This window comes from Heloderma suspectum, chromosome 9 (genome assembly GCF_057233095.1).
Source record: "Heloderma suspectum isolate Gila_16-S chromosome 9, 16-S_ref, whole genome shotgun sequence".
Lineage (NCBI taxonomy): Eukaryota > Metazoa > Chordata > Lepidosauria > Squamata > Helodermatidae > Heloderma > Heloderma suspectum.
This window is the reverse complement of record NC_139466.1, coordinates 30677120-30690315: the sequence shown is the minus strand read 5'-3', so window position 1 is coordinate 30690315 and position 13196 is coordinate 30677120. Positions and strand designations below refer to the sequence as shown.

Sequence of the window (13196 nt, the reverse complement as noted above, 5' to 3'; positions counted from 1 at the left end):
CACCTTTTGAAAACACTTCATTAGCTGGGCAGGGTGGAGGGGGCGAGGGGCGAGAGGAACACATTTCCTTGTGGCTGCTGTTCTGCTGCTCAAATAAAAAGACGTGTTTGAGGTTCACTTGTAGCTACTCCTCTTCCTCGCACTTTGACGATTCCATATGAGCATTCAGTTAAATGGCAGTTTTATGGAATAAGTTATTTGTGCAAGGCCGTGGCTTTGTTTGTTTTTAAGGTACTTTAAGCACTCAGGAGTTGCAAGGATATTTTTTTCATATCCATATGTAGGGCAGCCTTGTAATAAATCCACAAAAGTTACTAGCCACCAGAAAAAATTACTAGCCAAGAGACTAGTGGGCTGCGTTTCCATTCTCACTGTGTCTCCACCTCCATGGCCAGCATGAAACCACAGGCTACTAGCCTCTTAGGCTAGTAAACAAAACAAAAACTAACCCACCAAATGGGCTGGCTGAGGAAAGAAAGATGACCTCATCTCCCCCTCCACTAGCTCGCTGCATTTTTGTGTTAGTTGTGAAGGAAGATTCTAGTGTGTAAACCTCTGCCAGCCTGCCTACTCGCCTGTGTGGAATTCCTGGCTTCCTGGCGACCAGCTGAGTTGTTAAATACGAGGCTGGTGTAGGGATTTCGGGATATAGCTGAAACGAGTAGCAAAAGATTGAGGTTCTGCACCCCTGTCTCGCAGCCATTTTTTCTGAGATTTAATTTGTACATTGTTTTTCTTCTCTTGGCATCCCAGCTATCTGGACGTTTGGTGCACTGCATAGGTGTTCTTTTAAGATGCACTGATATGCTTTTTGACTGTCCAGTGGTTGCCTAGAACATTGTGTCACTGAGCTGGAACCAGCAGCAGGGGCTGCTGCGGATGACATTGTTTAATGTGTGACTCTTGGCTCCAGCCAACAGCAACAGAACCCGTAGCCTGAGAGGGAAGAAGCGGCAGGAGCTCCACAATAATTACCCATGTCTAAAAATAGCTGTGTATTACCAGACCTCACGCAACGTAGAGCAGCAGGGGAAACGTTTGGAGCTCTTTGCTGCAAATATTCCAGTGCTGTTTGAATGCCCTAAGTTCTTCAGAGATGTCGGCGCCATCTGAGGCTACTTGGCACCCAATTAGCAGGATTGCTGGAAGTTCTTGGGAGACGGAGGGGTGAGATCCGTGTGGCCATTTTTTTTAAAAAAAGAGTGCTGGCTCAGTTCGGACGTTACACCAAACCATCATTTCCCCTAAACATTATTTAGAACCTGAACCTGATAGCTCACTCTCATCTCCATGGAGCAGCGGTCTTTGGAGGCAGACCGATGGCTGTAGCTATGGTTTGTCATTTCAGGCATCACATTAAGCTTCCTCACCCCCAACCTGCTGTGAACTAAGCTGTTGGGTTGAGTGAATGCATTTTTCAGTAATTCTTGGGTCTATTGAATTGATCATGGGAACGAGAAAAAGATTCGGGAACTTAGTTTCATGGTAAAGCTGTTGTACGATGTCCCCGCTGAGCTTGTTTAGACATAACACCAAACCCTGGTTAGTCACTATGTGAAAAACCCTGTGCCCACATGCTCCCATTCCCTCTTCCCCCTTGTGTGCCCCAGTCCTTTTCCTTAACCATGGGTTCTCATGCAAACCATACGTTATGCGCATATCGGTCTGCCTGATTCAAATGAAACCGCAAACTGTGGTTTGCCAATAACCTAGAACTAAGGGAAGGAATTAATGCCTGCTTCTCTTCACGGGCTCTTTGACATAGCGCCAAACCGTGGTCTCCCATTATGTTTGTGCTAGACCTCTATGTACTGAAGAGAAAAATCCATAAACGCAAGCTTTTAAGTACTTTATTCCCTTGGTAGATTAATCAGCGAAAGTCCTAGCTGATTAACTTGATTGGAGGGGATCTTAATCTGTAGGGCTGAGACTGAAGAACACACTTGTTCTGTGTTTGAATCTGATTTTATTACAGAATGAAAAAGCCAATGCCAAGATGACCTTTTCCTTCTAGGAACAAGCGGCTTTTGATTTATTGCACGTTTACCTCCAGCTTCTCACAGTGGAATTTTGTGCGGGTTTGTGCAACCTGAATATCCAGAAAGAAGCTGGCTTGAGTGTGCTAATGTCCTTTTTAAAGAAACAGTGGGAAACGATAATATTTGAGGTTGTTGCACAGGTATTCTGAGATCTTCGGGAAGTCTGAGCCAATCCTCCAAACCTTGCAGTGTGAGATGGCACTTCAGAGGTTGCCAAATTTATTGTGGGTGAGTTTGTATAGCCAACAGCCCACTTCTGGTCAGGTGCAAATGGCTTCTGCACTGGTAAACCTGCTGATCTCTAGATAATTCAGACTTTGTCACAGAACCCTGGTTTAGCAAGAGGCTTTGTGTTGCGCTTCAAATATGGTGAAATCTGATGTGCGGTAGTCAGTAGCGTTAGTAAAATCAGTGCCCTTTTGAAATGAAGGTTCTTGGCTTTCTTTGTTTGCAGCACGCCGGTTAACTTCTTGGACAGCTTAATGCTTCCCTTGTCTTAGCCTCTGAAGCACAACAGTTGTTCTCATCTGGGCACTTTGCAGGGTCTTTTGACTTGGAACGGCAAGCGCATTCCTGGCGTTCTCTGGAATGTCAAACGAAGGCAAAACACACAGTCAGAGCCTCGGACTGGCTCATTTCCCTGAGGGTAAATTAATTTGCCTTGGCAACAGTCCACTGTTCCTTGTTATCGCCCTATTTCCGTTGAAATGAAGGTCTCTTCTGAGTTGTAGCAACGGTGATTCAGGCAATTTGAATGGGCAAGACGCTGTAGGCTGGCACCCAGGATGCCCTGTGCAATGTAGAGGTATGCCAGAATCTAAGCATTCCCCCCCCCCAAAAAAAAAAAGATATACTTCGGGCACAGCCTGTATGAAAAACCTAATCCAGTTTTATGTATGGTTAGCTGCCTTAACTGCCTCCAAAGAGACCCTGGGAATTGTAGTTCTGTGAGGTTACCAAAGCTTCTGTCATGAACTTGATCTTTCAAGCACACACACTGGCAATGTGACGCAGGACACTCAAATCAGTGAGACATCTTTATTGTAGGAAATTCTACGAGTGGTTACACTCTTCAGAAATCATATGACTAATGGTCCTGGAGCCATCCTTGTCACTTGCAGCTCAGGTGGCCTCAGTGGCATGGTGTGCCTTCTACCAGCTTTGGTTGGTGGCCCAGCTACACCCCTATCTGGACAGAGATAACCTGGTTTCAGTAATCTATACTCTGGTAATCTCCGCATTGGATTACTGCAATGCACTCGACGTGGGGCTGCCCTTGAAGTCTGCTCAGAAACTGCAGCTTGTGCAAAATGTGGCAGCCAGATTAATAACTGGGACCAGAAGGTCTGAGCATATAAGACCAATTGTTTCCGAACCCAATTGAAGGTGCTGGTTTTAACCTATGAATCCTTACATGGCTCGGCACCACAGTACCTGACAGAAGGCCTCTCCCGACCTGAAGATACCCAGATCCTATGATCAACACCTGGTGCCTTCCTCTGAGTGCCATCCGCGAAGGAAGCTTGGAACATGGCAACAAGGGAGAAGGCCTTCTCAGTGGTGGCCCCCCAACTGTGGCTTCCCACTGAGGCCTGCCTGGTGCTGACACTGTCATCTTTTCAGTGCCAGGTTAAGACTACTCTCTTCTCCCAGGCATTTAATGACATATGGGGCATGTATGTCTGCTGTTTGAACAGCTCTATTAAAAAGTGTTTACTGATACTGTTTTTAGCAGTTTACATTGTTTATAAATTTTGTATGTAAAAAAAAATAGACTATTTTTTTATCATAATGTTGTACTGTTGCATAATCCTGTTTTTGTATTTCTTATGAATTGTTCTGAATCACCCAGAGAGCTTTGGCTATAGGGCAGTATAGAAGTGAAGTTGTTGTTGTTGTTGTTGTCAATAATGATAATATATTATTTCTGAAGAGTGTAAACATTAAGCTTTTACCGTTAGATTTCCTACAATAAAGAAGTCTCACTGGTTTGGGTGTCCTCTGGCCAGCGTGTGTGTGCTTGGAGGATGGGTCACGGCAGCTTCTCTTTTCAGTTGTGTGTTTTAAAGCCATTTTTGCATTCCAGGTGTGAGATCTATTCGGACTGCAAGTTTTCAGTTTTCTTTTGGTGCTCAATGTGAGTTGTTGGGAGGGGGCAGCAAGACGGCATGCGAGACAGGTAACCCCTTCTGCTGTGCCACAGCAGTCTGTTGGTTTGCCTTTCTCCCTCATGCCACAAGCAGAGTAGGGATGGAGGCTTCGTTCTCTCGGAGGCAGTAAACCTGTGCCACTTGGCCGTACCACTCCAGGCTGCTTACATCAGCCCCAGCCAGCGGCACCAGAGGTCAGGAAAGCAGGGAGTTGTCATTCCAAACATCTGGAGGGCACCAGGTTTGGGAAAGCTGGCTTACATAATGGAACACTCCTCGATACTGCGTCTGCTCCTAATAATAATAGAATGCCCTTCACATAGGAAAACTACACCCATCTTTCTACTTCACCTGCCGGTTTTCCTGAGGGCAAGGACTTTTATTATTTTTGTATGGAGAAACATTTGGTCATGTGAACCTGCATTTTGCAAAGGCCCCATCCAGACACCGATTTACCACCCTTATGGTACAATGCTCTGCGTGTTTAGACAGAGAAAAGTCCTACAACTCCCAGCATTCCCCAGCCAGCCATGAAGCAACAAGGGAGAGGGCCTTCTTAGTGGTGGCCCCCCAATTATGGAATGATCTCCCCGATGTGGCCCATCTGACACCAACATTATCTTTTCAGCGCCAGGTTAAAACGGCCCTCTTCTCTCAGGCGTTTGGCAGCAGAGAATGAGTTTTAATCAGATCCTGGCTTGTCCTTGGCTGTTTGTTTTAAATAGTACACACAGCAGACAACAGAACAATCTGTTTTTATGTCCTTATGTAAATGGTTTTTATACTTTATACAGTGTATTTTAATTGTTTTTAATTTTTGTGAACCGCCCAGAGACCTTCAGCTGTGGGGTAGTACATAAATATAGTAAATGAAATGAAATCAAATAGGATTGTACCCATAAACTCAGTTCTTTATTATGTTTTGCTTCCATGGAGCTATTGAAGTGATCACTGTTGCCTATGACAGGTGGAGTAGCCCAAGGTAGAGCAGGTCCTGTAGCCACCTGTCTTGGACTTGCTGCTCAGCTCTGCCCTGCTGATCTGGAATGAGGCGAAGGTGGGATGGGTTTTGCTGCCCTGGCCTCATGGGCCCCAACCTCCCCTGGCAAGGGAGAAGAGGCTTCCAGTAGGCTAACCTAGAACAACGTTGATGTGCCTCATGGACAAATCTTGCTTCCTTTAGCCTGCATCTTGGTCCCTTTTTCCTGTACCCTCTATGAACCTTTCCAGAGCCCATGGCATGCCATGGATTACTGTTCCCACTCTGTCTCACCTGGTCATGTTCTAGGTTGCTTCCAGATGGACAGCTCCTAACACTACTGAACAAAAGGGGAAAGCTATCATATAGGTTTCCCAGACCTTTGTAGTGGCTAGTTTCCACACACACTCTCCTTTATGATCACACATGAGAGAAATGCAGCTCTTGATGCTTTTAGGATGCCTCTCATCCTAGGCTCTAAAAATTGGACTTGCAGAGTAAACTGGGTGGGGGAAGCAGGGGAAGGGAGATTTAAGACTCTTAAATTAAGAGCAAAAGGGTGCACCCGGGAGAGCACCAGACGTTTCCATTCTTCTAGAGCAGTCTTCCTCAGCCTGATGTCTGCCAGATGTTTTGGATTACAACTCCCCAGCATTCCTGACCATTGGTTGTGCTGGTTGGGGCTGATAGGAGTTGATAGGAGCTGAAATCCAAAGCATCCAAAGGCCACTAGGTGGGGGAAGGCCTCTCTAGTGGCTTGCCTCACTGCGGTCCATTCTACAAGCCGTTTTTTCCCCTAGGCAGGCTATGATACCTGAACAACACCCAGCTGGAAGGAAGATGCCTGTAGCTGTGGATGGGTTCGGATTCAGCTCCCCACCACCACCACCTATTTGCCTCTTTTGCTCTGCAAATCATACTCTCCCCACAGCGTGGCATTCTGTCTATTGAACAATTGCCTCCTTGCATATAGAAAACTAGGACATCAGGACGAGAGGTTCTAGCCCAGCCCTTTTCCCTGCTGTGCTGGTGTTCCAATTGCAGGGAGCAATTAAGAGAAGGGAGTGTTCAGTCTCGCAGTCTGAACTGGTGCCATCCATTTTACTGCCTTGTTATCCTGTGTGTGTAGATCGGGCTTCCCTCTTCAACCATAGTGGCCCGGCAGCGAGCATCCCACTTACAGCTCAGATGTAAGAACTGGCTTGTGTTTCTTCCTCTTGCTTCCTCTTTTGGCCTCTCCTCCTACATGCCAGGGAGCTCAGCTACCATATTTGGAGCTCGTTGGCCTGTCGACTGACTTCACATCTGCTTGGTGGAGGATTTGGGTGTTTTTACTTGCCCATATATGGGAAAGCTGCCGGAGGAGTCCGGGGATCTGGCCTGAGTCGGAAGCAACGCGCCACATTTCTCACGATGGGCTAATGAGCTTAAAGGCAGCCCCCTTCTTTGCTGGTTTCCTAGTGACAGGAGCAATCTACGGAGAGCAGATGTTCTGTCTGAGTTCCACGGTCTCGTTGTAACAACCTGTATCCGTATATTCCTTCATATTACAAAAGCAATTGGGGTGGGAAAGCATAAACAAAGAGGCTTTATATCAGGAAGCTAGTATTTCATGTCACAGCAGTCATGAAGCCTTCCCTTCTGAGAAGGTCTGCAGAAGTATGTATGTTAACAAGCATGTTACCCAGTCTTGGGTGAATGGTTAATATAGGTTACAGTCAGATGAACAAAGGCAACTGGGGTTCGAGACCCCAATAGAGAAGGGCTGTACGTGCTCTGCACGTAAACAGGACAGTTCCAAGCTAACCCAAATCATGCATAAAGAAAATTGAGATGGTTCAATCTATACCAGGCAAATGTGCCCTTATTATAAGGCTGCCACCCGATCCAAGGAAGATGATAAGTTACTGGCATGAGTTCTAGTTGATTAATCAATTAAAATTGGCATGCATTTGCATATTTTCCCCCAATGCATCCTTTCTTGGTTCTTAAATGACGCGCACGTACATTGCATCAGGCACCATCTTAGGAGAGACATTCCCTCAAAATAAGCCCTGGGTTATTTGATGGTTGTCTAACCCTCAAACAACCCCTGCTGTCTGCATGACACAACAAGCCACAGCAAGCCAGGCGCCATTTTTAAAAGGTGCCTGCAGGCACCCGACATAATGCAGCAACCTGCGCAGGTAAATTAAGCCACAGCAGGCTGTTGTGTTGTGTGACTCAGGTCAGTGGGTGACGGAGACAGGGTTCACACGATCGGGGAAGGAAAACAAGCCACCGTAGCTTATTTTCCCGCCCTGTGGTCATGTGCCATATCACCATAATTACTGTCACCAGGTGCGGTTTGTCATCTCCTGCGAACCCGGGGAGGGGGCTGGGTTTACAAAGCACCCCAACCGATGGCTTGTTCTAGGGTTGCGGGGTGGTTTGTAAACCACCCGCGCCAGGTTCCGACAGCACAACAAACCTCACCCAGCGAGGGTAATTACGGTAATTTGGCGGCACGTAACCAGCACGCACAGGGCGGAAAAATAAGCCACGGTGGCTAATTTTCCTTCCCTGATGATGCGAACACGCCCAGTGTGTTCCTACATGTCCACTGTTGCTCCTGCTCTTAATGTGAAGCCCCCACCCCCCCGAAACTGTGTGTAGATCTTAATAAGAATCCACTTGTAAGGGTGGGTTTCCACTACTAGAAAATAAGCCTTCCTGTCACTGACTTGTTCATCTTCCATTGTTCTAGATTAAAAAGCAGCAACAAGATGTGCTTGGCTTCTTGGAAGCCAACAAGATTGAATATGAGGAGAAGGACATCGCAGCCAACGAAGAGAATCGCAAATGGATGCGAGAGAACATCCCTGCAGACAGCCGGCCAGCCAGCGGGAATCCATTGCCCCCTCGAATCTTTAATGACAGCCGGTACCTTGGGGTGAGAGCCAAGCCTCCGTCATCTGTCGTTGGGAATCTCTCTTGTGCAAGTCTTGAAATGAGTGTTGAGAAGACAGTTCCCCCCCAAACACACACACTCCATATTAGACATCCCATTTACAGGGGTTGAAGGATGAAAATGTTTTGATAGGGTTTGGAAGAGGGAGCATACAGTGGCAGTAACCTCCAGTGGTTTCTCCCTCTCTTTTCTCTCTGTTTTTTTATATTTTTGAAGTCGTATTTTTGGTGCATGGGAACAAGAGGGAACCCTGTAGCATTCATAAGCCAATAGACATGGGACAAAACGGTAGCCCCCCAGCATCACCTTCTGGGACCTACCTACTGGAGCAGGGGTTGCAGTGTCCTTATGCTGCCCCCATTTATTTCAGTAAGAAGGAGACGTTCCTGGGCAACTGCTGTTTGTGCAGGTTTGTGCTGCAAACAGTATTTTTATTTATGCAGTATTTTGCAATATTTTTGTATCCTGTCCTACTTGTACTCGAAGTATCTTCCAACATTTAATACAGCACACTTAAAAGTAGGAGATCAATAATAAGCAGAGCTGTGGCTTTTAATTTTGCGTGTGCGAGCCATCAGTTGAAACCAGTTTAAGGCTAACATCCGATACCCACCTTCCTGGGAGTAAGGGCCATTAAACTCTTGGGATTTACTTCTGAGTAGACATGTCTAGGATTGCACTGTAAGCAATTCAAGTGACTCCACTTATCATGGGCCTCTTACCGAGTACATAAGTATAAGGAGGCTGAGACACACCCATGGTCTACTGGAGAGTAGGAAGGCACACACCCCCATCAGGAAAATGTCTGATGATTAATCAACTAAAGAAGCTAAGATAAAATCCCATTCCTATAAGAAGACAAAAGCTTGTCCATTGATAGCCTTGCCCTCCATGATCCTCTAGATCAGGACCGCAGCATGGGTGGTTCCCCCCATCCACCCATGCCCAGAGCGCCAGGGGGTTGTCTTAAGGAGACATAGAATCATAAGGTTGGAAGGGGCCTACAAGGCCATTGAGTCCAACCCCCTGCTCAGTGCAGGAAGCCTGATTCCCAGGCGGTCTCCCATCCAAGTACAAACTGGGGCTGACCCTGCTTAGCTTCCGAGATCAGACAAGATCAGGCACATCCTGCCCTTTGCACAATGTCATAGAATCATAGGGTTGGAAGGGGCCTACAAGACCATCGAGTCCAGCCCCCTGCTCAATGCAGGAAGCCTGATTCCCAGGCAGTGCCCCATCCAAGAACTAACCAGGGCTGACCCTGCTTAGCTTCCGAGATCAGGCACATCCAGCCCTTTGCTCATCATGCAGCTGAAGCTAAGCAGTTCTGGCTCTGGTTAATGCCTGGATGGGAGACTGGGAGCCCTATGTGTATCACCTTGACTTCCATGCCGGGCTATAGCTGTCCTGAATAAGTGCAAGTAATAAATAAATGCCACAGTCCTCGTGAAAATGCCCCATCAGAGGTGCCATTTTGCTGTGGGAGGGACGTTGCTTCTGGCACCAATAGCCTTCGGAGGGGACAGCTCTTACCGGGTGAAGCATGGAAAGAAAGGGTTAACCATCCTCCAGCCACCCTTCAGTCCTGATCTGGATCAGCCCCAGCTCCCCCCCCCCCCACACACACACACAGCTGCTGTTTAAAACACACATGCACACAAGCAAATATGCACTGTATAAGTTGTCTCTTGGTCGGTGGCATAGGGATGGGGAGCTCAAATGGGGAGAGATGCAGTCTGTTTTCTGGATAGGTCAATCTCTTAGAAGCCACACTAGGCCCACAAAATGAGCATTTCTAAATCCTCTTCAAATCCACTCTGCAAACCTTTCTGCGGAGGGCTTTGACCTGACTCCTTAGGCCTGATTCCCAGTCTAAGCAAAGCCAAAATACATACCATTTGCTCCTTCTTAGCTTGGTCTCATTTGTCTCTCCTCCGGTTGAAAATTAGATTGCAAGCTCCTTGGCATAAGGGGCTTGTCTCGTTTGCATATGTTATGCATAAAGCACCATGCATATTGACAGTAGTGTAAAAGTAATAAATATTGTTGCAGAAATCAACTTTTTACTTTTACACTACTGTCAATATGCATGGTGCTTTAACTTCGGAAGCAACTGTCCCCTTCAGGATCTTGAGAAAGGCACGCTTGCTGAGATTTTAGAATATGTCTGCATTTTCACCTCCGAAATCTGAAGGTCTGTTGAAAGGCTTTGCAATTTTAGATTTAAACCATGCGATGTTGAGGAACTCCAACTCCCATCAGCCCCAGCCAACATGGCCAGTGGTTTGGAATGGTGGGAGTTGTAGTTCAGCAACAACTGGAGGGCCATGCATTCCCCATCCATGCTTTAGAGCATTGCTTCAGTATGCCAGTTTTCTCATTACTTTCTCCCTTTTTTTCCTCTGCTGATTTGGAGCTTTTTGGGTCATATCTTTCTGCTCGTAAGGAGAGTCCCAGCCTCTGCTTTGCCGCCATGTGAAATTCTTTGCCCTTAATGGCTGCTCCCTCGATAACGTCACCTTGCTGTGAGCTGTGCAACTGAGCATGCTGTTCTTGCATGCTTCATCTGCGATCCTTCTCTTGAAGAAATCCCCGTTAAAGGGCCAGGCTGATTACAGCACAATGGACAAGGGGAGCAAAAATGCAGAACTGCTTGGAAATTTCTTGGAAAGGGGGGAAGTTGGAAACATCTCCTGATGGCTGTGTTAATCAGCATTTCTCAGTTGCAGTTGTAAAAATTACTGGCTTCCTCTGTCTGCATTTTGACAGCACACTGGCCAGTCACAGAGTTCTCTTGATTTGATGCAGTAATGTAATATATCGAATGTTACAAAGAAAACATACAGTGCATATCTAACAAAAGCAGGGTGTGTGATCTGGGTGGTTTATTTTCCATCCATCTTTTCCCTCCAGGGTATCATTATACGTTTAGGGCATCAGCTGTCACTTAACATATTTTGGTGGAATTTGGTGGTGGGGGGGGGGGGTTTAGTGTTTGCATAAGCAGTTGCACAAACTTGAACTTTTCTTAAGGCACACTGGGATCAGTCATCCTGCAGTGCTGAAATACATGTGTTCCCCTCTGATTTTGGCTTCATGATTCAGTTAGCTTGCATTTTATCATTTAGACCTAAATTGGTTTTATTTTATTTTTTTATTTTTTTAAGAATGCTGATTTATAAAGTCAAGCCAGCGATTTAGGAATATGTTTCAGAAAGACATGCAGCTTCTCATTTTTGCAGGAGCGCTCACTCTGCAGTTAGCATTCTTAAAGACAGCAAAATGGGGGTGTCAGAGATACATCTGTGTGCCCTGCTTGTACTAGATCTTCTACCTCAGAGGCAGGCAACCTGGTGCCCTCTGGATGTTTTGGACTACTGCTTCCATAATCCCTGACCATTGGCCATGCTGGCTAGGGCTTATGGGAGCTGTAGTCTAAACCATCTAGAGGGCACCAGGTTGCCTATCTTTTTTGGCCGGATGACCAGTCAATGATAGCAGCCAGCCAGTCCTTGTCGGTCCTCGGGGAGAAAAAGACGTAGGAGCTTAAAGATGCTTGTGTTGCTGTTGCTGTGGGTACTGCAGCCTACCATTTTGGCAATATGTTCAAGCTCTGCATTTTTGATGTCAGAAATATTGGAGCGAATGCGGTACTTGGGAACCGGGAGATTTCCAGCCGTTGATTTATCTCTAGACCGAAGTTCTCCATTTCTTCAGTCTCAGGAGAAAATAAATGTTTTTGTTTGTTTTTTAAAGCGCCTGTCCTGCCTCTTCATGTGTTCATAGGTAACCTTCCAAAAACACAGTTTAACAACAAAAACATTAAAATATGATCTATAGCATCACAAAACTGTGCAGCATCAGATAATGCCCCCAGTTGAAATAGGTTATCTTTCCCCGAGGCAAATTGAAACAAGTCATCCTGCAGTGTTCAAATATGTTAAGAAACCCAGTTCATCAGCACCTCGGAGCCTTGCCAAAGAAGCGGGCTTTAGCTCAGTGCTAGAGCACCTGCCTTGCAAGCAGAAGGCCATAGGTTCAATCCCCAACACCTCCAGGTAGGGCAAGAAGAAAACTTGGAGAGCCACCACCAGTCAGTGCCAGTAATACTGGGCTAGGTGGACCAATGGTCTCACTCCATATAAGGCAGCTACCTATGTTCCTGTGAGTGGTGTGTATAACTGAATGTCCCGAGGCTGGTCATGCCACAACTGTACTACAGGCATGCTTGCTTCCTGTTTAGAGGGCAGATAACCTTAATAGGTAGGGTACTTCCTATGAGGAGAGAGGCTCTCTAAGGTATGGTCCCAGGGCATGATGTGGATCTAGTGTGGATCTTGCTGGGAGGCAGATTGGGAATCCCAAGTATGCTGCCTTGAGTTCCACAGGAGAAAAATGGGATATAAGATATTGTGGCCATCACAGTCTGGGACCTAAATATCTGTAGGTCTCTCCTTATATGACTCCTCTCACACCCCCAATGCCTCATAGCACCTTTATAGCTATAATGTTTCTCTCTCTCTCTTTTCCCTGCTCCTAAAGGATTATGAAGCTTTCTTTGATGCTAGAGAGAATAATGCAGTGTACGCTTTTCTAGGCCTGACTCCCCCACCTGGTTCAAAGGTATGTCTTGCTCTAAATTCATTTTAACGTCTGCTGTTTGCCGCCAGATGTTTGTTTATTTGTTAAAATGTTTTAAAGCCACCTTTGTCCTTGCGAATATCAAGGCTGTGTGCAAGAATATTGTCATCTTCACCATACAGATACTATAAGAGCAATATACCATCGTCATATACCAAGGAAGGCAGCAAGTACAATAGACAGATCAAATCAACCAATTAAAATGCCTCTGCAAACCAAAAGCGGTTTTGAGCTGGCACCCAAAAGATGACAATGCCAGTGCCAGTTGTACCTCCATTGGGAGGCTGTTCCATAACTGGGATGCCTTGTCACATAATGTATTCGGGGTACTTGGAGTAATGCCTCCCCTGATCATCTGAAAGCATGGTGTAGCATGGGCAGATTGAAACTGTATCATTCCATTAATGGGGAGAATTTCTCCACTTTGCTAGCACGAC

At 46.3% G+C, this 13196-nt stretch overlaps 1 protein-coding gene across 12 annotated transcripts in view; it reads left to right on the top strand.

Annotated features, from left to right (window-relative positions):
* Positions 1 to 13196, top strand: part of SH3BGRL (SH3 domain binding glutamate rich protein like) — a 138716-nt gene that overhangs the window by 120319 nt on the left and 5201 nt on the right. For all 12 annotated transcript variants that reach the window (XR_014784841.1, XR_014784844.1, XR_014784848.1 and 9 more), the window contains exons 2-3: positions 7915 to 8100; positions 12661 to 12741. Coding sequence is in view for 3 of the 12 variants with exons in the window: in XM_084814049.1 (XP_084670175.1) it covers positions 7915 to 8100; positions 12661 to 12741 (267 nt within the window). In the remaining 9 variants the exon portion in view is untranslated. The remainder of the gene's footprint in view (positions 1 to 7914; positions 8101 to 12660; positions 12742 to 13196) is intronic.